At 43.2% G+C, this 22,828-nt stretch overlaps 2 protein-coding genes across 2 annotated transcripts in view; both read left to right on the top strand.

Moving 5' to 3' along the window:
* Nucleotides 1-11,127, top strand: LOC124259591 (fibropellin-1-like). The gene is made up of 10 exons (XM_046693748.1): nucleotides 1-124; nucleotides 609-719; nucleotides 1,737-1,853; nucleotides 3,817-3,927; nucleotides 5,214-5,330; nucleotides 6,448-6,564; nucleotides 8,029-8,139; nucleotides 8,732-8,845; nucleotides 9,430-9,539; nucleotides 11,035-11,127. Exons 1-10 carry the CDS (start codon nucleotides 1-3, stop codon nucleotides 11,125-11,127), a joined length of 1,125 nt encoding a protein of 374 aa, XP_046549704.1.
* A 2,235-nt stretch (nucleotides 11,128-13,362) lies between these two features.
* Nucleotides 13,363-22,828, top strand: part of LOC124259590 (mucin-like protein) — a 45,963-nt gene continuing 36,497 nt past the window's right edge. Inside the window, exons 1-6 of the mRNA XM_046693747.1 lie at nucleotides 13,363-13,750; nucleotides 14,367-14,657; nucleotides 16,615-16,740; nucleotides 18,934-19,046; nucleotides 20,289-20,594; nucleotides 21,224-21,380. Of these exons, the coding sequence (XP_046549703.1) occupies nucleotides 13,363-13,750; nucleotides 14,367-14,657; nucleotides 16,615-16,740; nucleotides 18,934-19,046; nucleotides 20,289-20,594; nucleotides 21,224-21,380 (1,381 nt within the window). The remainder of the gene's footprint in view (nucleotides 13,751-14,366; nucleotides 14,658-16,614; nucleotides 16,741-18,933; nucleotides 19,047-20,288; nucleotides 20,595-21,223; nucleotides 21,381-22,828) is intronic.

The raw sequence follows: 22,828 nt of genomic DNA, 5'->3' as shown, positions 1-22,828 counted from the left end.
ATGCATGACCATGACTTTGAACACATTGACCATTCTCTGTATTCACCCCATTTAACACCATCAGATTTCAACCTCTTCCCCAACTTTTACACCTACAGCAAGAAGCCAGGCACTGGGGCATGTGGCAGGAGAGTGTGGAACAATGGAGTTGTTTAAGTAAAAAATCAATTAGCAAACCACTCCACCATCACAGTTAGGCTCAGAACTTCTCAGCCATGCCTTGTAACAGACAACAAATAATTCTCCTAGTTTAGGTCTTCAAACGGGTCATGACTTATCAGTACCTGTGAACGTGTTTGTTGTTTAACACCGCGCTCAGCAATATTCAGCGGCGGTCTGTCAATAATCAAGTCTGAAACAGACAACCCAGTGATCAACAGCACGAGCATCGATCTATACAACTTGGATATGATGACATGTGTAAACCAAGTCAGCAAGCTGACCACCCAATCCCGTTAGTCACCTCATGTGACCTGTGAACATGAAGAGGCCCCATCACCCAGCACATGTCGACATTGTTCCACAATTAATCCATGATATTTGAGGATACTGTATCTATCATTTCCATCTCTTTCTCATGTTACTTTATGCCTGTTATCTCCTTCCAGAGGACTACTGTCTCACTGCAGCCTGCAACAACAGTGGAGTCTGCATCAACAAAGCTGACAACTACACCTGCAACTGTACCTCAGGCTGGACTGGCTGGCTCTGTAATGAAGGTAACATCACTTTCTTCCTCTCAAATGAACTCCAACAAATTTTACTTTAAACTTAATGAAATTGGTTCTCTTTAGAATAAATTCCACATTTGGGTTATTAATCAGGAATTCTGTACAATGTAGTTTTCATTAGTTTTCTTTGATATTTTCCCAAAGGATGAGTGAGTGAGTGAGTGAGTTTAGTTTTACGCCGCACTCAGCAATATTCCAGCTATATGGCGGCAGTCTGTAAATAATCGAGTCTGGACCAGACAATCCAGTTATCAACAGCATAAGCATCGATCTGCGCAATTGGGAACCGATGACATATGTCAACCAAGTCAGCGAGCCTGACCACCCGATCCCATTAGTCGCCTCTTACGACAAGCATACCTAGTCACCTTTTGAGGCAAGCATGGGTTGCTGAAGACCTATTCTACCCCGGATCTTCATGGGTCAGAAGCTGAGTAGCTGAATAACCAATGATGAATAAATAAAAGAATTGCCTAGTTAGCCTATCAAATGACATGGAGTTGCTAGCAGTTTTCTTATTCATGTATATTTTAGTTATCTACAGTTCATGGTTCTAATTCTGCAGTACATATGATGAAAATGTGTTATGTATATGACAAATTTTACAGCACAACCTTAATTCATAGCTATCATTCCAAATACTTTACTTTATATCATCAATGTAAAAATTATGTCTGTAAGATTTACCAGATTATAACCTTTAATCAATAAATCAATCAACCGTGGTATGTTTTATTTATCTGGTGCAGACTGCCAGCAATATCACGGTGGGGGACACCAGAAATGAGCTTCACACATTGTGCCCATGTGGGGAATCAAACCCGGGTCTTCAGCATGACGAGCCAACGCCTTAACCATTAGGCTACCCCATCGCCTCCCTCACTATATGAAGAAAAACCCTGTACTTAGAATCTAAAGTAGAATGCAGTATCTATAGTAGACTGCAATATTTACCACTGTCTCATGCCAGTCCTCAATGTAACATCACCATGCCACATGTTTTAGATAAGGACGACTGCCAGCCCCAACCATGTAAAAACAACGGCACCTGTTCTGACGGAGGGACTAACAACTTCACATGTTCCTGTTCACAAGGATGGCTTGGATCTACTTGTGAAGAGGGTTGGTATAGATCCGTTTACCAGTGCTATGTTTAATTCAATATATTAGCAAGTGCTTTTGATTTCGATGAACCCGTTATGGATTTGTGTTCCACACATTCTGAAACTTTAACTCAAACTACATAAATGTAATGTATCACCTCTAACAAAGATGCATAATGCAAAAATATACAATCAAAACATTAAATGAGTTTACAGTTATCCGTTTCTGTGAAGGAAAATTCCAAACTGACGTTTCTTTTGCTGCCTAGTATACATATGACAGGCAAAGTATAGCAATGCAATTAGTAAAAAGCTTCATAACATTGTGTAATATGTTGCCAGAAGACATCAAACACGTACTCTTATGAAATATAATACAATGAGAATATCGTGCTCATCTGTGTCCCTATTCGGAAATGATTTTTATAACACATTTTGATTTTTTGTATAGAATAATAATAATGGCCAATTATAAAGTGCCTGTTTCCACTCACTTGTGCATGCTCAAAGCGCTAACACATTATAACCCCGGATAACCCAAGCTGCCTGCTAGGCGCTAGAAGGTTATGGTCACATGACTTATCCCACCGGGTACCCATTTTCTGCTGGGTGAACAGAGGCAATTTGCCTAAGGTGAGACCACATGTATCACATGTGCTTCGTTGTGGGGCAGGACTGAAGACCTAGAAACTCTCAGAAGTCATGCTGCCAAATACGGTCACCCATCCAAGGACTCTCCACACCCAAGGATGCTAAACTTCACCTGATTAATAACCTGAGCTCTATGCACAGGACCACACACCACCACTGTTTTGCTATCTGATCATTCCAGTTGCATCATGTTTTACGTGACATCACTTGTTTGTCACTTCATGACTGATGCTTTGAGTTACCATATTGAAAGTCTGATGGTCCAATGCTGGATGGATGTTATAATTACAGAAACATTTCACGGAAAAACTTGTGACCTTGTCGTGATGTTTTGTGCTGAACAAGCTGATTCAGCTTGTAACATCAAGTACACCTGCTGGAGACACATGCAACTAAAAATCTATATTCTTAATGTGTTTTTTGCTTATCGGACACATGCTGAGCTTTGATCTCTCTATACCATGGTTTATTGAAACAGTGTCAAAATAATTCCTGCCTTGCATGATGTAAAGATTGTTCAAATATGATCTCGATATGAATCAATAGTTCAGTTGATATTGACTGTATAACAGTATAGAGGAACAGCTGAATAGCTAAAATATATTATCAGCCATGTATAATACACCCTTAATAATTCCATGTATTAATTACTCATAACACTCACTAAAGGCGATTGGCATTGCTCCTGTCACAAGTCTGCTGTTGCCATGGCCGCAATGCATGACCATGGCTTTGAACACATTGACCATTCTCTGTATTCACCCCATTTGGCACCATCAGATTTCAACCTCTTCCCCAACTTTTACACCTACAGCAAGAAGCCAGGCACTGGGGCATGTGGCAGGAGAGTGTGGAACAATGGAGTTGTTTAAGTAAAAAATCAATTAGCCAACAACTCCGTCATCACAGTTAGGCTCAGAACTTCTCAGCCATGCCTTGTAACCGACAACAAATAATTCTCCTAGTTTAGGCTCTTCAAACAGGTCAAAACAGTGACTTATCAGTACCTGTGAACGTGTTTGTTGTTTAACACCGCGCTCAGCAATATTCAGCGGCGGTCTGTCAATAATCAAGTCTGAACCAGACAACCCAGTGATCAACAGCATGAGCATCGATCTATACAACTTGGATATGATGACATGTGTAAACCAAGTCAGCAAGCTGACCACCCAATCCCGTTAGTCACCTCTTGTGACCTGTGAACATGAAGAGGCCCCATCACCCAGCACATGTCGACATTGTTCCACAATTAATCCATGATATTTGAGGATACTGTATCTATCGTTTCCATCTCTTTCTCATGTTACTTTATGCCTGTTATCTCCTTCCAGAGGACTACTGTCTCACTGCGGCCTGCAACAACAGTGGAGTCTGCATCAACAAAGCTGACAACTACACCTGCAACTGTACCTCAGGCTGGACTGGCTGGCTCTGTAATGAAGGTAACATCACATTCTTCCTCTCAAATGAACTCCACAAATTTTACTTTAAACTTAATGAAAATAGTTCTCTTTAGAATAAATTCCACATTTGGGTTATTAATCAGGAAGTCTGTACAATGTAGTTTTCATTAGTTTTCTTTGATATTTTCCAAAAGGATGAGTGAGTGACTGAGTTTAGTTTTACGCCACACTCAGCAATATTCCAGCTATATGGCAGCAGTCTGTAAATAATCGAGTCTGGGCCAGACAATCCAGTTATCAACAGCATAAGCATCGATCTGTGCAATTGGGAACCGATGACATATGTCAACCAAATCAGCGAGCCTGACCACCCGATCCCATTAGTGGCCTCTTACGACAAGCATAGTCGCCTTTTGAGGCAAGCAAGGGTTGCTGAAGTCCTATTCTACCCCGGATCTTCACGGGTCTGTTGCTGAGTAGCTGAATAACCAATGATGAATAAATAAAAGAATTGCCTAGTTAGCCTATCAAATGACATGGAGTTGCTTGCAGTTTTCATATTCATGTATATTTTAGTTATCGACAGTTCACGGTTCTAATTTTGCAGTACATATGATGAAACATGTGTAATGTATATGACAAATTTTACAGCACAACCTAAATTCATAGCTATCATTCCAAATACCTGACTTTATATCATCAATGTAAAAATTATGCCTGTAAGATTTACCAGATTATAACCTTTAATCAATAAATAAATCAACTGTGGTATGTTTTATTTATCTGGTGCAAACTGCAGTACATCACTGAAAGCTTCCATAGTTCACCACAGACTTGTAGGACTCCTCTCACTTATAATATGACCGACTGACTGAGTATAGTTTTACACTGCTTTTATCAATATTCCAGCAATTTCAGGGTTGGGGACACCAGAAATGAGCTTCACACATTGTGCCCATGTGGGGAATCAAACCCGGGTCTTCAGCATGACTAGCCAACACCTTAACCATTAGGCTACCCCATTGCCCCTCTCACTATATGAAGAAAAACCCTGTACTTAGAATCTAAAGTAGAATGTAGTTTCTATAGTAGTGTTATAGTAGATAGTAGGACTCGTCCAAATATTTAAAACTGTACTCAGACGGTGAGACCTTATTGTAACATATATATATGACAATAAGGTCTCACATGTCTCACTACATAGTTTTGGACTTTTTAAATATTTGACGATGGCTGTCCAATTAGTCCCTATAACAGTAGACTGCAATATTTACCACTGTCACCTGCCAGTCCTCAATGTAACATCACCATGCCACATGTTTTAGATAAGGACGACTGCCAGCCCCAACCATGTAAAAACAACGGCACCTGTTCTGACGGAGGAACTAACAACTTCACATGTTCCTGTTCACAAGGATGGCTTGGATCTACTTGTGAAGAGGGTTGGTATAGATCCGTTTACCAGTGCTATGTTTAATTCAATATATTAGCAAGTGCTTTTGATTTCGATGAACCCATTATAGATTTGTGTTCCACACATTCTGAAACTTTAACTCAAACTACATAAATGTAATGTATCACCTCTAACAAAGATGCATAATGCAACAATATCTGTATTATTTTGCTAGAGCTGGTCTTGTGTGTGTATGTCTTGTGAGGGATGGAGTAGTTGAAGTTTAATGAGTGTGTTAAAAACTGACTCAGCGAATGAGGTGGGTAACCAACATTAATCACTACTATAGGGAGCCAAAAAAGTTTTATGTTTTAAAATAAATAACTTTTAATGTGAACAGCATAGGGACTGGTCATTTACAATAGGGAAGGTGGGATCATTAAAAATGTTACACAGATTGGTTACCGTTATAAATTGGTTCAAACTGTTTTCTTCTATTTCTATTGTTGACTTGGGTTGTGCATCCACTTCCCAACTTGTGGTGAATGTCTGAGATGTTTAATGGTAACTAAGGTAATATATGAAATATACTTTGTTTTCTTTTAAGTTGACTATTGCTTTGGAGCTATGTGCACAAACAACGCCACCTGTGAACTAGGGGCAGACAACTACACCTGCAACTGTCAGTCTGGATGGATTGGTTGGCATTGTGATGTTGGTATGTATTTTATGTCTCATCTTAACCCTCTCGGTGCCATAAAACCATATCTGGCACCTCAAGGAGTAAACCTCTTAAAGCATCGAGATTACACACGATGCTGCCAAAATGTCAGTGAACTGAAATCTTAACACAGAATTTACATACCAGTACCAAAAGCTCCATGGATGATTAGAAAGTTTGTATAGATGATAGTAGTGAAGAGTCAGTCAGTATGGTTTTACACCGCTTTCAGCAGCAGGCCTGGGATATCGTGACGAGGGGACGCTTTAACCATTAGGCTACCCCACTGCCCCTTGTGGTGATGAATGTGTTTCAAGAACCATCATCTACTGAATTAGTTACAGACTGCCGCCATATAGCTGCAATATAATGCTGAGTTAACCAACAAACAAACATTAACCAAAAATATTTTTGTGTTTAAACCTCACTCTTCATTGGTTTTCAGATGTTGATGACTGTAAGAATACACCATGCAAGAATGATGGCAACTGCACTGATGTTGGAACGAACAACTTCACCTGCTCGTGTAGTGCTGGATGGACAGGGGAAACCTGTCAGACAGGTACAGTAATCCTAAAACATCATATGTCATGCTAGGAAATCTGTTAGGTGCTTAAAATCTCATGATCTAGCATATATTACTAGAGTGCTTTATGTTGGATTTCACTTTTTTTAGATTGCATGGTTTCACATTTTACAGATCTATGGTATCACTCTTTTCAGATGTAGGGTTTCACTATTTTCAGATGTAGAGTTTTACTGTTTTCAGATGTAGGGTTTCACTATTTTCAGATGTAGAGTTTTACTGTTTTCAGATGTAGGGTTTCACTATTTCCAGATATAGAGTTTTACTGTTTTCAGATGTAGGCTTCTGACATAGGGTTTCAGATGTAGAGTTATTTTTCAGATATTTCTAGATATAGAGTTTTACTGTTTTCAGATGTAGGCTTCTGACATATGTTTTCATTATTTCTAGATATAGAGTTTTACTGTTTTCAGATGTAGGCTTCTGACATAGGTTTTCATTATTTCTAGATATAGAGTTTTACTGTTTTCAGATGTAGGCTTCTGACATAGGTTTTCATTATTTCTAGATATAGAGTTTTACTGTTTTCAGATGTAGGCTTCTGACATAGGTTTCATTATTTCTAGATATAGGGTTTGACTGTTTTCAGATGTAGTCTTCTGACATAGGTTTTCATTATTTCCAGATAAAGGGCTTTACTGTTTTCAGATGTAGTCTTCTGACATAGGTTTTCATTATTTCTAGATATAGGGTTTGACCGTTTTCAGATGTAGTCTTCTGACATAGGTTTTCATTATTTCTAGATATAGGGCTTTACTGTTTTCAGATGTAGGCTTCTGACATAGGTTTTCATTATTTCTAGATATAGAGTTTTACTGTTTTCAGATGTAGGCTTCTGACATAGGTTTTCATTATTTCCAGATATAGAGCTTTACTTGTTTTCAGATGTAGGCTTCTGACATAGGTTTTCATAATTTCCAGATATAGGGCTTTACTGTTTTCAGATGTAGTCTTCTGACATAGGTTTTCATTGTTTCTAGATATAGGGCTTTACTATTTTCAGATGTAGGTTTTTTGACATAGGTTTTCACTATTTCCAGATATAGAGTTTTACTGTTTTCAGATGTAGGCTTCTAACATAGGTTTTCAGTATTTCTAGATATAGGGTTTGACCGTTTTCAGATGTAGTCTTTTGACATAGGTTTTCATTATTTCCAGATATAGGGCTTTACTGTTTTCAGATGTAGGCTTCTGACATAGGTTTTCATTATTTCCAGATATAGGGCTTTACTGTTTTCAGATGTAGTCTTCTGACATAGGTTTTCATTATTTCCAGATATAGGGCTTTACTGTTTTCAGATGTAGTCTTCTGGCGTAGGTTTTCAGTATGTCCAGATATAGGGTTTCATGTTTACAGATGTAGGGTTTCACTGTGACTTAATGTAGTAATGTCTTTCATCGTGTATTTGTTAATGGTCATGAGTGCACTGATTTTTGTAGATGTGAAGGAGTGTGATAAAGATCCCTGTGTCAATGGAACCTGCCAGGAGGGGCTAGGAAACTTCACCTGTGTTTGTAACGTGGACTATCAGGGGACGTTGTGTGATGAAAGTAAGTTCTATAGACCTCCACTTGTAGTTTGTTGCGTGTGCCAACTGTTGCAGTGTTAGATGTTGAGATGTGTCTTCAGGTTTTGATTAGAACATTTCAGCTGTAACTAACATCAAATAATAGGATAGGCAAGTGATCGCAAATGCCACAATTGAGTGAAAGAATGTAGTTCTGCGCCACTTTTACCCATATCCAGCAATATCACGGCAGGGGACATCAGAAATGGGCTTCACACATTGTACCCATGTGGGGAATCAAACCAAGGTCTTCGGGGTGATGAGTGAACGCTTTAACCACTAGGCTACCCCACCACTCCTCACTGTGATGAGACCAGGTACTGCTGGTTGTGGGTCTAAATTGCACCACTTCAGGATAAACGCCCAAATAATAAGATTACAATCATACGACATGTTGTTTAAAGCAGCAGTATGTCCGAATACTGTGATCAGTCACTGTCTTCTTTTTTTTGTCCCCTGCCGTGATATTGCTGGAATATTGCTAAAAGCAGCGTAAAAACATACTCACTCTGTCATTGTCTTTTTCTAACTGTTCTCTCCTGTTGTTATAGTAATTGTTGTTGATGATGTTTCAGTTATTGATGATTGTTTGACTCATCCCTGCCACCATGACGGCACCTGTGTTGATGGCATCGGCAACTACACCTGCGACTGCACTGATCAGTGGACAGGGATAAACTGTACAGAAGGTAGGTCCTTGATTATCAGGGCTTTGTACCAACTGGAAGCTACAAACTACTAACATATATAGCACTTAGCTATAGGTGGATGGTAGAAGCAGCCTCATATCGTGCAGTAGATGATATTTTGTACAGTCAAATATGGGACAACAGATGGACATTATATATTGTCACATAGGATGCTATCAATGGATGTTGGTATGGTGAATGATTGAGTATGGATTTACGCCGCTTTCAACAATATTCCAGCAATATCATGGCAGGGACACCAGAAATGGGATTCACACATTGTACCCATGTGGGGAATCGAACCTGGGTCTTTGGTGACGAGCGAGTGCTTTAACCACTGGGCTAATCCACCTTCCCCGGTTACCCAGAAATTGAAATTGTGGATATAATTATGTCTTAGGTTTAATATTTGATGGGATTTCTCCATTTAGATTGTTTTCCTGAGAAATCTAAGAAATATGAAACGAGCCCAACTTTCAATTCTGCACATGATCTTAGTCATAGTGGTCTGTTTCTGCCATGAATTAGAAGCAATGACATTTCCCAAAAGATATTTTCATACTGATGCACTGATGTGCCCACAGATGTAGATGAGTGCAAAGCATTTCCCTGCATGAATGGCTACTGCCAGAATACCAAAGGAAACTTCACATGTTACTGCAGTAAGGGCTGGAGGGACAGAACTGCTCTGAAGGTAAGTACTACCAGAACATCATCGTCAACTACATATGTACACACAAGGACATTGCAAAAAAGCTGTGAGGTGTATGCTGTTCAGCTTTATTATGGTTGTATTCTGTTACTGTCTTTAAGAAACATTTTCTTTCTAACTGCCCCTAGTTAGACGATCACCTTGCTTTTGTTCACTATGACAACAAATCATGATAAACATTGCTCATACTTAGATGCTGTTTTAGAGAATCAGTGCATGGCACATGCACTTCCCAGATAGCATTCAGACGTTGGCCCAACGTTGGCAATGGTTTTGCCAACATTGCCAATGTTGGGCCAACGTCCGAATGCTATCTGGGTTGTAGTTCTTTGGGGATAATGAATATCATGCATACATTTGAATGCAGTTTGAAAGTATTTTATGACAAATACATCTGTTGTCTTTATAGTACTGTTCATTAGTCTATATAGTACTGCCTATCACTGTATTGCTGATGTGGTGTAAATTCTTTTTCAGAAGAAGTCCTCCTTGGGGTACTTATAAGCATTAAAATGTCCATTTTGAAACCTACGACAGTTGTAACTATATTTCAATAAAAAATATTTACAAAACGAAAAAACACGTTCTGCGTTATGAGACCACCCCTACAGGGCCCCCGCAGGGCCCCCTACCGGCAAGAGCAGGTAACTCTAGCCGACAACCTCGCACCTCACTTTTCATGCTGTCGTCTTAGATGAGAGACATGCGTGTCGTTCATTGATGAAAATGAGTGTTAAAGAATCAACTAATGTATGTATGGTTCCTCTTTCCTCTCGCACGGGCTCTAGATGGAATTGTAGGTTGATTTTTTCATTCATGATTGTTGTAACTTAGTCGGACAGGCTCCATTTTCCAGCCATGTGGCAGGCAAGATGGCGGTCGGTTTGGCTTCCTTCTGTCCTACGGTGGTAACTTTTTTAAGTTACATCGCTAGGGTGGTAGGGTAATTTCTTGTATTACTATTGTAGGCTTGCCTAACGTTTTCACTTCCAGCAATGTAAGGTGAGTTGGGTAAGTTTTTTCATATTTTTTACGCTGTATATGTTACGCAGGTAGCTTGCATTTTCGCCCCTTGTTCATGATACATGTTAAGGGTAAAACTGCCTTAGCTTTTCACATAGGGTGTATCGCCCGTGCGTATTATATTTTACTTGTGTTGCATATATGTGTGTATTTTAGACTGTACATCAGTTCCATTAAAAATGGTTCTGTTTGTTACAGTTTCACCCGTGCGTTGCATGTGCGGCCATGTTGCCACCACAGGATACGCACGATGTGTGCCTACGTTGTTTGGCTGTTGAGCATCATGATGATCAATCGTGTGAGAGTTGCCAGATTTTCTCACCCAAGACGACTAAGCGCCGATCCGCCGATTTTTTGTTTTATACAAATCTGCTGCAGGCGGGGGGGGGGACTTATGGGCTCAGGACCCACCATCTAAAGTGGCTAAAAGTAAGAAGAGTTCTTCTTCTACTAGCGGGATGGGGGTAAGCGGGCCAAGACGGCGGATAAACCTTCTTCCCCTATCCCTCCACTTCCACTCATTCAGATTCTGCACCCTCTGTATTAATAATTTAAATTCCATATTGCAGCAACAGATGACTTCGGTTCGCTTCGCTGATCACGACGCTGGCGATGTCCGGTCTCCGTGGAGGAGATCGGCTTCCGCTCGGGGAGTTAGCGGCGCCCGAGGTCGCCTGTCTGGGGTTCCTGCCTGGGCTACGGTCCGGGATCGGGTTCTACCCCCGAGGGGTCGTTGCCTTGAGCCTTGGCTCTGGTGACCCTCTGCTGGCGCGCCTGTGGCTGGCCTGAGCCGGCTCGGTTCAGCGCAGCGCGTAAGCAGCGCTGTGGATACGGGTCACGTACCGTTGGCCACCAGCTCACAAGCGGGGATTTCCCGAGCGCCGGTGCTACCGGTCGACTCGGGGCCTTACGTTACTTCGGGGAATCCTGTTTCGGCAGGCTCTTCCCTGGGTCCTCGGCAACCTGGCTCATCCTCGAGCCTAGGGTCGGTCAGGCCAGGCGCCTTAGCTCTTATGGCTCCCCTATCTTTGTCTGTGGAACCGACTTCCGTGCTCTCGGAGGCGACTCTGGATACCGAGAGTTCGCTGCCGGGGGAGCGGGAGGAGGAAGCCATGGATGAGGACGGGGGGCATGAGACGCCGGGGGAAGGTTCCTTCGCGCTTGGTCCGTCCCTGCGGCAAGTAAGGGAACGCATTGCTTCCATTTTGCCGCAGGTGGTCGTGCCGTCAGACGACCCCGAACCCGCGGAGTTTCGTCTCCCGGGGGAGGCGTTTGCTCCGTGTCGGGTCGCCGAGGCCCACTTGCGTATTTTACCTTCACTGATCAGTGAGGTTATTAACCCTCTCCTCTCAGGTGGCAGGTCACGCCTCGATCTCCCGGAGCTGAACCGGCGCTAACTGTTGGGAGAGGGGGCTCTTTATGACCCCCCGGTGGTAGATGAGTGCATTTATGCCTCAGTCGCCCTGGGGGGGTCATCTGGCCATAGCCACGCGTCGGCTCGTCAGGGTTGGCGTTCGCCTCCGTTTACTTCCAACAACCAGGTGTTGAAATCGGTATATCGCTCCTTTGAAGAACAATACCGTAACGCCGTTCAACAACTTAGGTTTCCGTCCACTCAGCATACCTCTGCGGCCCTGCAGAGGAAGCTGGTGGACCAGGAGGCGAGGGCGACGACGCCAGCCGTTGTCCACGTTAAGCGAGGCAGCTCAGGTGGTGCATTTCACATCTGGCACGCACGCCGACGCCATTCGGTCGTGCGCTAGCCAGATGATGTCTGCGGTTATGGGCCTCCGTCGGTTGTGGCTGTCTGTGGCCAGATATTCACCGGCTACACAGCAGGCGCTGTTGTCTCTGCCGTTCAGGATGGGCTCAACCCTGTTCCCGGGGGCATTGACAGTGGTCAGGGAGGCCGCGGAGGCGGTTAGCCAGTTTAAGGACTCAAAGCCCTTACTCGAGCAACCCCTCACTGCTCGCGCCCGGCCTTCCGTCCTTGCCTCAGCTTACCCTTCCTCTTCAGGAAAGGAAGCGCCCAAGTGGACGGCTCCACTTCAGGCACGTAGAGGCAAGGGTAGGGGTAGAGGTAGGGGCAAGGCTGCCTCCTCTCAGCAGCATTTTCAGAGGAAGGGGAAGTCGGCCCCGGCTTCCCAGTAAGCATTCCTCCGGAGCCCTTGTTGGTCCCGGCACAAGCGGTTGTTACACTGCCGACTGCCGGGATTCACTGCCTCTTACCCGAAGTCCCTGTCGGCGGCCGGCTACCTCTCTTCCTTCGGGAATGGGAGAAAGTCACATCAAATCCCTGGGTCTTGTCCACACTCAGGGATGGTCATATGCCACAGTGGAAGCGAGGCCCTCCTCCTTTCTCCGGGATTCGTTGCACGCCAGTGCCGAACTCCCCGGAAAAGGCCGATGTTCTCCGTGCTGAGGTCCAGGCGTTGCTGGACAAGGCAGCCATCGAGGTGGTTCCGACGGGCCAGGAAAATCTAGGGGTTTACTATTTCCTGGTTACCAAGAAGGACGGAGGGTTCAGACCCATTCTCAATTTAAAGGGTCTGAACAGTTTGCTAGAGGTACCGTCCTTCAAGATGGAGACACTGCGGTTGGTGATCTCATCTGTGGAGGCAGGGGTTTGGCTTACGTCAATCGACCTCAAGGACGCGTACCTTCATGTACCAATGCACCCCGAGTTCAGGAAATACCTCCGGTTTTCCTTCGACGGGAGGTGATATCAGTTTCGTGGTGCTCCTTCGCATCATCTCCACGGCCAAGGGTGTTCACAAAACTCATGCTAGTGCCAGCTCAAGTCGCCAGGGCACAGGGCAACTTTTGTTACCTGTACCTGGACGACTGGCTGCTCAGGGCGCTTTCCACTCACTTGAGTCGGGAATCCACACAGACGGTGATGGATATTCTCACCAGGTTGGGTTGGGTCATCAACCTTAAGAAATCCGAGCTGGTTCCATCCCAGGATCTGGTTTTCTTGGGGCCGAGATTCGAGACACAGCAGGGCTTAGTTTCTCTGTCTCAAGACCGCATTTCCAAAGTCCAAAGGGTTGTTTTACAATTCCTTCAGTCCCCCAGGGCACTCACATGGCTTCAGTTGCTAGGCAACATGGCGGCGACGGTGGACGAAGTTTGGCGTCGCTGCCTGAGGATGCGCCAGTTCAGCAAGCGTTAGCACAGCTGTGGTCACACTCGGGGAGTTACGGTGACAATTCTCCTAACTCCAGAGTGGCTTCTCCCACCTGAGGTGGTGGACCGACACCGAATCTAGTCAGGGTATCCCACTGGAGACCCCGTGCCTACGCCACAATTCAGACGGACACCTCCCTTCACAGGGTGGGGGTGTCCTAGGGGACTCACAGCTTCCGGACTTTGGTCCGTGAACGAGGCGACCTTTACACATCAACGTGTTAGAATTGAGAGCGGTCCGACTGGTGTTCAACGCTTCATGGAGCAGGTTCGAACCGTGTGGTTCGCCTAGAAATGGACAATCAAACGGCGATGTCCTATATCCTGAAGCAGGGCGGTATCGGTGTCTCCGCCACCCTCCAGGAGGCGTGGCAGTTTCTGCTGTGGTGCGACCGGGTTCAACACACGGGTATTACCTGTGTATCTCCCGGGAGGGACAACGCGTGCGTGCAGATGCACTCTCACGCCGTATCCTGGCCCCTCACGAAGTGGTTACCGACCGGGAGATATTCGGGGCTATCTCCCAGTTGTTCGGGTCGCTCCAGGTGGATCTGTTTGCCTCTGGGGTGACGAACCAGACTCGGTGTTTTGCTCCAGGATCCCGGATCCGGGAGCCATCGCCCGACGCCTTCCAGCTAGATTGGACGGACAGGGTGCTGTGGGCTTTCCCACCGATACCCCTGATTCCCAGAGTCCTATCGCAGCTAGCCACCCAACCAGCGACTACTTGTGCTTCTTGCACCTCTGTGGTCGCCTCAATGCTGGTTCCCGGTAATACTCAGATCGCTAGTACAGCCTCCTGTGCTATTACCGATGCGACCGGACCTCCTATTCAAGGAAGGCCAGCCACACCCGGATCCATGGATCCAGTGGGTGGCTTTGGCCACTGTCAGGAGTCGCCTCGCGGCGAGTGGAATTCCTGCACCAGTTGCAGACACAATTCTGGCTTCGCTGAGGGATTCACTAACTTACAGTATGAGGATAGATGGGCCTGTTATGCGCCGCTGGTGTGGAAACAGAGGGATACTTGATCCCTTTTCTTCGACTGTAGTCGGCTTTTGGAGTTTTTACAGTCTCGGTTGGAAGTCGCCTAGCCTCGCCTACTATCCGAGGCTACTCCACAGCTATTTCAGCTTTCCACATTCCTACCGAGGGTGCCCTTTTAGGACAACACCCTCTGGTTCAGCGCTTAGCAGGTGTGGACAGAGTGCGCCCGTCGTCCAACGGACAAGTCCGCCATGGATCTGTCCATCGCTTTAGATTGGCTATCTAGTCCTTTCTTCTACGATATGTCGGGATTGTCGCTTCAACTGTTAAGTTGGAAAGCGGCATTTTTGGTGGCCATTACTTCAGGTAGACGGGTGGGAGACATTCATGCTATGTCCTCAGACCCGGAGCTTACCGTTTTTCACAAGGATAGGGTAAGTATTCGCTTTACCTGATTCCTACCGCCTAAAAATCGATAAAGCGCTTCATGTCACCGCCCTATTGATTTGCCTGCCTTTACGCTTCCTGCTTCGTCTGGTAGCGTAGCCGCCAGTACATGTGTTGGATGTAATGTGAAGACACTTAAGACGTATGTCAAGAGAACAATGTCAATCCGTGAAGAGAAGCAGTTATTCTGCTGTTACGGGGCGTAAAGTAGGTCACCCAGTTACCACACAGACCATATCGAGGTGGATCGTGTCGGCGCATTTGTATGGGTTACATACACAAGGGTATGACTCCCCAGAGGGTTTAAAGGCTCATTCGGTTCGAGCAGTTGCCACGCCTAAAGCGCATGCTGCTGCTCTGCCCATTGAGGAGATCTGCTCTGCGCTATTAGGACCGAAAGTACGCTCATTCGCCATTATCAGCTGGACAAATATTCGCGCGAGCTGCAAGTTCGGTTTGGCCAAACGATTCTCCACAGTGGACAGAGTAACACCAGGCCGAAAGTGAGCCTTGTCGCTGATTTACTCAGTGTTTTATACTGGTGTTGGGTCTATTCTCCCTATTTTGCACTGGTGAAGGTATGTGGTGGCAGTTTTTATTTCCGCTCTTTGGTATCGGTGCCTTTGGCTTATATTTTCCATTTTCCCCGCTTTAGGCTGTGTGCTATGGACAGTAGTTTGTTTTGGCGAAGTCCCTAGTTTTTACTCACTTCCACCAATCAGGATGGGAGGCGGAGTTTTATCTTGGGGTGTGTACCGATTGACCAATGGGCACTAAGCTTTGACCTCCCAGGGTCCTCGCCTTTAGTCACTTTGATTGACATTGGCGGACACATGACTGGGTAAGTGTGATTTCTATTTTCATACGGCTGTACTAACGCTACTGCGCTCGACCAGTGTGTCAGACAGAATGCCACTCCCAGTTTTCTGATCTTTGGGAGTCTGTTTTATGCTTATAAGTACCCCAAGGAGGACTTCTTCTGAAAAGAATTATACAAACCTGTAGAGGTTATGAATTCTTTGAAGAAAGTCCTCCTTGGGTATCGGGCACCCGCCTCCCCTCATTCTGTCTGATCCGCTCAGCATGAAAAGTGAGGTGCGAGGTTGTCGGCTAAAGTTACCTGCTCTTGCCGGTAGGGAGACGGCTGGGGCCCTGTAGGGGTGGTCTCATAACGCAGAACGTGTTTTTTCGTTTTGTAAATATTTTTTATTGAAATATAGTTACAACTGTCGTAGGTTTCAAAATGGACATTTTAATGCTTATAAGTACCCCAAGGAGGACTTTCTTCAAAGAATTCATAACCTCTACAGGTTTGTATAAATTTTACCTCACTATATAGTGCTGTTCATGAGTCTAGATACTACTGTAAATGTTGTTATTTCTCTTTCCACCTGGGGTGCCCCACTAACAGACATCGACGAATGTACGGATAAGGAGAAAAAGTGTAATAGCACCAGCGAGATCTGCAAGAACAACAACGGCTCATACGCATGTTCATGCAAACCCGGATACGAGCTGAGAGGGAAAGGCTGTATTGGTAAGACTTGTCTCCTTGCAGTGAGAAAGTTGCTGTGTGGTCCTGTGCATAGAGACCAGGTCACAAATCAGTTGAAGTTAAGTAGCGTTGGTCACGGAAAGTCCTTGGAGGGGTGACAGTGTTTGGCAGCTTGACTCCTTAGAGTTTCTAGGACTTTAGTCATGCCCCACAATAAAGCACACGTGATAGACATGATCTCACCTTAGACAAATGAGTTTGTTCAAAAATTGCCTCTGCTCACCCATCAGTGAATGGGTACCCGTTGGGATGTCAAGTGACTGTTAACCTTGTAGTGCCTCGCAGGCAGCTTGGGTTGTCAAGGGTAATAATGTGTTAATGTCTTGAGCATGCACAAAGGCGTGGATACAGGCACTTTATCAATAGCCATTTTTATTATTATTTGAATGTCACATGTTTAACTTGATATGTTAGGTACTCTGTTCTTACAAGGGAAGGGGTTTAATATTTTAATGTTGAAATAATTCAACTTGGACAACCCAGTAACTTTATTTATAGCCATTATTATTATTATTATTTGAATGTTACAAGTTTAACTTGATATGTTAGGTACTCTGTTCTTACAAGGGAAGGGGTTTAATATTTTAATATTGAAATAATTCAACTTGGACAACCCAGTAACTTTATTTATAGCCATTATTATTATTATTATTTGAATGTCACAAGTTTAACTTGATATGTTAGGTACTCTGTTCTTACAAGGGAAGGGGTTTAATATTTTAATATTGAAATAATTCAACTTGGACAACCCAGTAACTTTATTTATAGCCATTATTATTATTATTATTTGAATGTCACATGTTTAACTGGATATGTTGAGTACTCCATTCAACAAGGGAAGGGTTTTAATATTTTAATATTGAAATGACTTGGAACTTTTGAGAACATTCTATGAAAGTATCATTTGTGCGTAGAGGATTTTGACTGTTCATAATCTCTCATATCAGGTAGAAAAGTAAGTACTTTGGCATTACTTTCAATGAACTATGGAATGACTCGTTACCCACATGATGCTATCATGACTAGTGTGACTGACAACACGGGCCCAGTGACTTGGTTGCTGCATGCCATTGTATCCCAGTTGCACTGAGGTGAGGTGAGGTGAGGTGAGGTGAGGTGAGGTGAGGTGAAATTGGGTTTAAAGTCGTGCTTGAGAATATTTCGCTCATATGACGACGTGCATGCGTGTGTATGTGTATGTGTGGCTGCTTGTACTAGCCCAGACTGAAGCTGGTTTTATAGTGCTAGCTCACTGAGATACCATGCCGCAGTGAAGCATGAATACCCTATTCAGACACATTATACTGACTCCAGGCCGACCAGTCCTTGTTGTACCCATTAATGCCGAGCGCCAGGTAGGGACCAACAAGTACCATATTTTAACGTCTTTTGGTATGACGCCGTCGGGATCGAACCTGCGACCTTCTGCTCTCCGGGCGGACGCTCTAACCACTACACCACGGAGGCAGTCCCCAGTTGCACTGAATGATGCTCACAGTTTCAGTCACTGGTTGTCCAGACTTAATTATTTATAAACTGTGAATATTGCTGAGTATGGTATTTAACAAAAACAAACCGACATTGAGTTAGTCAGTTGCCCCGGGAGACGGTGATAGGACGCTATGATGGGCTGACCTAGCACATTGTTGCGAATGTACCTCTTTGTTTGTGATGTAAGTATTTAACTCAACTGTTATAATTATTTTTAACCTTTAGGATTATGATAAACTGATTTAATTCTATATTTTTGGAACCTTAAAGTTCTACCTAGTAGAAGTGGCCAATTTTCTTCACTTTTTTCATAGTCCTGACCTTGTCTCAAAAAAACAACAAAAACAAGTAATGTTTTTAAACAACATACTCGCCACCTAGCATGATGGTCAGATGATCAGTCACATCGGCTGGAATCTGTGGAATTCTACACCACCGGACAGAGTGTGGTAACTATGACAATCAGACCTTGTTTTCACAAAGTAGATTCATCCTCTGTTGCAGGGTGGCGGGGTAGCCTAGTGTTTAAAGCGTTCACTTCACTTGTCAGGCCGAAGGCCTGGGTTCGATTCCCCCATGGGTATAATGTGTGAAGCCTATTTCTTGTGTCCCCCGCTGTGGGATTGCTGGAATTCTGCTAAAAGCAGAGTAAAATTAAACTCACTCACTCATCCTTTGTTGCAGAAACCTTGTTGTTTGATAACAGTAACGGTGTGAGTGGTGATCGCGAGATCTATGGACCCTACTTTGCTCCAGGAGGACTGCCATACTTTGGGAAGACCTATTTTGCTATCTATGTAAGACATTGCTTGAAAATATATCTGTTTTCAAAATACTGATTTGTGTGAATATGACATGTCAAATAATCTGAGGTCTGCTAACAGACATGTCAAAGCAAGAATATAATCACGTTCATCATTATTGTTTCTCAGTGATCATTAATTTCATATTTGATTAATTGTTATGAACAGGATGGAGGACACTTTCAAATAGTTTCAACTCTTCATCATACTTGTCTATAGATGGAGATATTCTGTTACCACCTGAGTACGTTATATACACTCGCGTAACCTTGATTCGTGGATATAAGGGAAGTGTGGCGGAATTCATTTTTTTAATGCATGATTTCATTTTGTATACGCACTGATTATTATATTCATTGATTCAGCAAATTGAAAATGCCTAATATTCCACTCGTGAATGAAACGTTTGTTTACGGCAGCCATTTGCAATCATCACCCATTCATGTGCCCACAAAATGTGACGTCACCTTGTTTCGTGGATTACGTAGTCGGTTACTTTATACCACTGTGTACGACATCCCACTGCAGTAAGTATTGACACCAAGGAAAGCAGACAACGAGAAGTGAGAAGGTTGGAGCTAACGGTATCTTTTTTACTTGACATTTTGTAAACATAAAATTTGGCAATGGTGGTATTAGTGATCTGGGGCTATTTATCTCATTGCTGGACAATTACATTTAGTGTACTTGCGTGTAATGCAGAGATTCAGAACTTTTTTGTCAGCGAGGCGTGGCATTGTATGTACAGCAAAAGTACCGCTTTGTGACGTCAGTCGAGACTTAATTTATGACCAAACATAATAATTTCCGCAATCCACGAATCAAGGTTATCCACGAATTTATGTTACGGTTCTGTACATATATGAGTATATAGGAGTATATGAAAATACCAAACTATGGAAATAGGGACTATTGAAATTACATTTTTACCTCATGGCAAAGCAAGTTAGCTATCAAGGAGAGATCAGGTCACACCTACCCAGTGACTTCACCCTTGGAAGCTAGTTTTATATCCCAAATTGTCGTGCAGGTTTGGATATTGTTAACATACAATCCCTCTGACGCATATTTTGGGAGTGTTGGAAGAATATATCAACTTGTTAGAGGTTTAGATTATGTATTAGAAATAAGGAGCTCAAACTCATTGGCTTTATGTCAGATTTGTAGAATATATCAACTTGTTAAAGATTTAGATTATATGTTAATAAATGTAAGAACTCGTTCACTTTATTTCAGGTGAGTCGAGACGGCTATATCCTCCTTGATCAATACAGGACTTTAAAAAACCCTGCTCTTAACGCCAGCGACTGGCCTTCAGGTGTGGTGGCGCCATATTGGTCACACTGGGACATTCCTGCAGAAGGAGCTGCCCTGTATGTCACTGAATATATGAAGAATCAGCAAGATGACAACAACACATTGAACAGAATACATCAAGTGTTGAATAAAAACTTAACTGAGAATATCTCAGTAGAATATGCCTTGGTGGCTACTTGGATGGATGTTATTCCCTACCCGGCTGATCAATACAAGGGATTTGAGGTAAGGTCACAACAGTCATTGATTACCATATGTCAACATCTATAAAGTCCCCCCTGGAGAAGGAGACCTGCATATGCCTTCAAATAGCAATGCTGATTTATAGAAAGTTTTTCTCTCTTACACATATGCCTTTCCATCTAAAACCATGCTATCTGTTTCCATCTGCACCTCCACACCATGCTTTTTGCCATCAACAGTTTTATTATCATTTTATTTTGCATGTGTTGCTTAAGCTAGCCGCAACAATTTCTCACAGCATCATCATAACAATCTTTAAAGTGGTTCTGAAGGAAGCACATCACCAGTGCATACACAATCCCTCTCTTTGCAATTAAAACGTGTTTGTGTTCCAGTGTTTTTTATACGATTCAACGTTTTGTTCAAACCATTTCAAAGAAATTTAAATTATCTTGGAATAAGTATCTGTAAAATCAGATCTTTCTTCATGCTAATGCTAAACAAAGGTTAGAGTATGTCCAATTTCTTGCAATTGACCCCTTTCTAAATGGCATTGTGTATTCACGGTCTGAAAGTAATTTCTCAAGAATGTATAATTACACACTGGTGTCTGTCTAACCAACATCGTTTTGAGTTCCACGGGAACCAGTCAAGATTGACCTTCATTTCAGAATGTGACTTTCCAAGTAGTCCTGGCCACTGATGGACAGAAGACCTTTGCATTGTTTGTGTACGATCAACTCAACTTGGCAGACAACTCCGCGCTGGTGATATCTAGAGGTTACAGCACACAGTCAGGAGCTTCAGTCCTCGGTGCTGTTGCCAAAGGTAATATTCAGCTGCTTTATTGAGTGGAAAGAGGATCTGGCTGTGTCAGTGAGAGAGACATATCAAGTTATGAGTGAGTGATTCATGTATAGGCGGTGTGTGTTTGAGATTCATGTAACAGGGATGGAAATAACCCATTGCCCCACTTCGGCATCCAGTTGTTTTTTCTGTCGGGCAAGCAAATTTGTATATCACACTGTACCGGTGTCCAGTTGACTTTCCAATGTTAATTATGTTGTTTATTTAAAAAATCAACAAGAAAACAGTCGGTATAGTGGAAAAATTATCAGGGCAAGTGATTTTACATGTGCCACTGTACCGGAGTACACTAGCAATTTTACGTTCTTTCCACCCCTGATGTATAGTCCGTGTGTGTGAATTATTCATGTATAGTCCGTGTGTGTGTGTGATTCATGTATAGTCCGTATGTGTGAGTGATTCATGTATAGTCCGTATGTGTGAGTGATTCATGTATAGTCTGTATGTGTGAGTGATTCATGTATAGTTGGTGTGTGTGAGTGATTCATGTATAGTCCGTATGTGTGTGTGATTCATGTATAGTCCGTGTGTGTGAGTGATTCATGTATAGTCCGTGTGTGTGAGTGATTCATGTATAGTCCGTATGTGTGAGTGATTCATGTATAGTCTGTATGTGTGAGTGATTCATGTATAGTTGGAGTGTGTGAGTGATTAATGTAATTTTTAATAGTCTGTGTGTTTGTGTGATTCATGTATAGTTGGTGTGTGTGAGTGGTTCATGTATAGTCCGTATGTGTGAGTGATTCGTTCATGTGTATAGTCTGTATGTGTGTAGTGATGATCGTGTATAGTCTGTATGTGTGAGTGATTCATGTATAGTTGGTGTGTGTGAGTGATTCATGTATAGTCCGTATGTGTGAGTGATTCATGTATAGTCCGTGTGTTTGTGTGATTCATGTATAGTTGGTGTGTGTGAGTGGTTCATGTATAGTCCGTATGTGTGAGTGATTCATGTATAGTTGGTGTGCATGAGTGATTCATGTATAGTCTGTATGTGTGAGTGATTCATGTATAGTCTGTATGTGTGAGTGTTTCATGTAAAGTCTGTATGTGTGAGTGATTCATGCATACTCCGGTGTGTGAGTGATTCATGTATAGTCCGTGTGTGTGTGTGTGATTCATGTATAGTCCGGATGTGTGAGTGTTTCATGTATAGTTTGTATGTGTGAGTGATTCATGTATAGTCCGTGTGTGTGTGATTCATGTATAGTCCGTGTGTGTGAGTGATTCATGTATAGTCCGTGTGTGTGAGTGATTCATGTATAGTCCATGTGTGAGTGATTCATGTATAGTCTGTATGTGTGAGTGATTCATGTATAGTCTGTATGTGTGAGTGATTCATGTATAGTTGGAGTGTGTGAGTGATTCATGTATAGTCCGTGGTGTGTGTGTGATTCATGCATGGTCAA

The sequence above is a fragment of the Haliotis rubra genome, unplaced genomic scaffold (assembly GCF_003918875.1).
Source record: "Haliotis rubra isolate DU_JTF1 unplaced genomic scaffold, ASM391887v1 Scf73, whole genome shotgun sequence".
Classification (NCBI taxonomy): Eukaryota; Metazoa; Mollusca; class Gastropoda; order Lepetellida; family Haliotidae; genus Haliotis; species Haliotis rubra.
This window is presented reverse-complemented; position numbering and strand designations above follow the sequence as displayed.

Coding starts and splice junctions, on each gene's coding strand:
- LOC124259591 (XM_046693748.1), top strand. CDS start 1: ATGCATGACCATGACTTTGAACACATTGACCATTCTCTGTATTCACCC. Junction 6,565..8,028: donor AGGGGAAACCTGTCAGACAG/GTACAGTAATCC, acceptor TGATTTTTGTAG/ATGTGAAGGAGTGTGATAAA. Junction 8,140..8,731: donor GGGGACGTTGTGTGATGAAA/GTAAGTTCTATA, acceptor ATGATGTTTCAG/TTATTGATGATTGTTTGACT.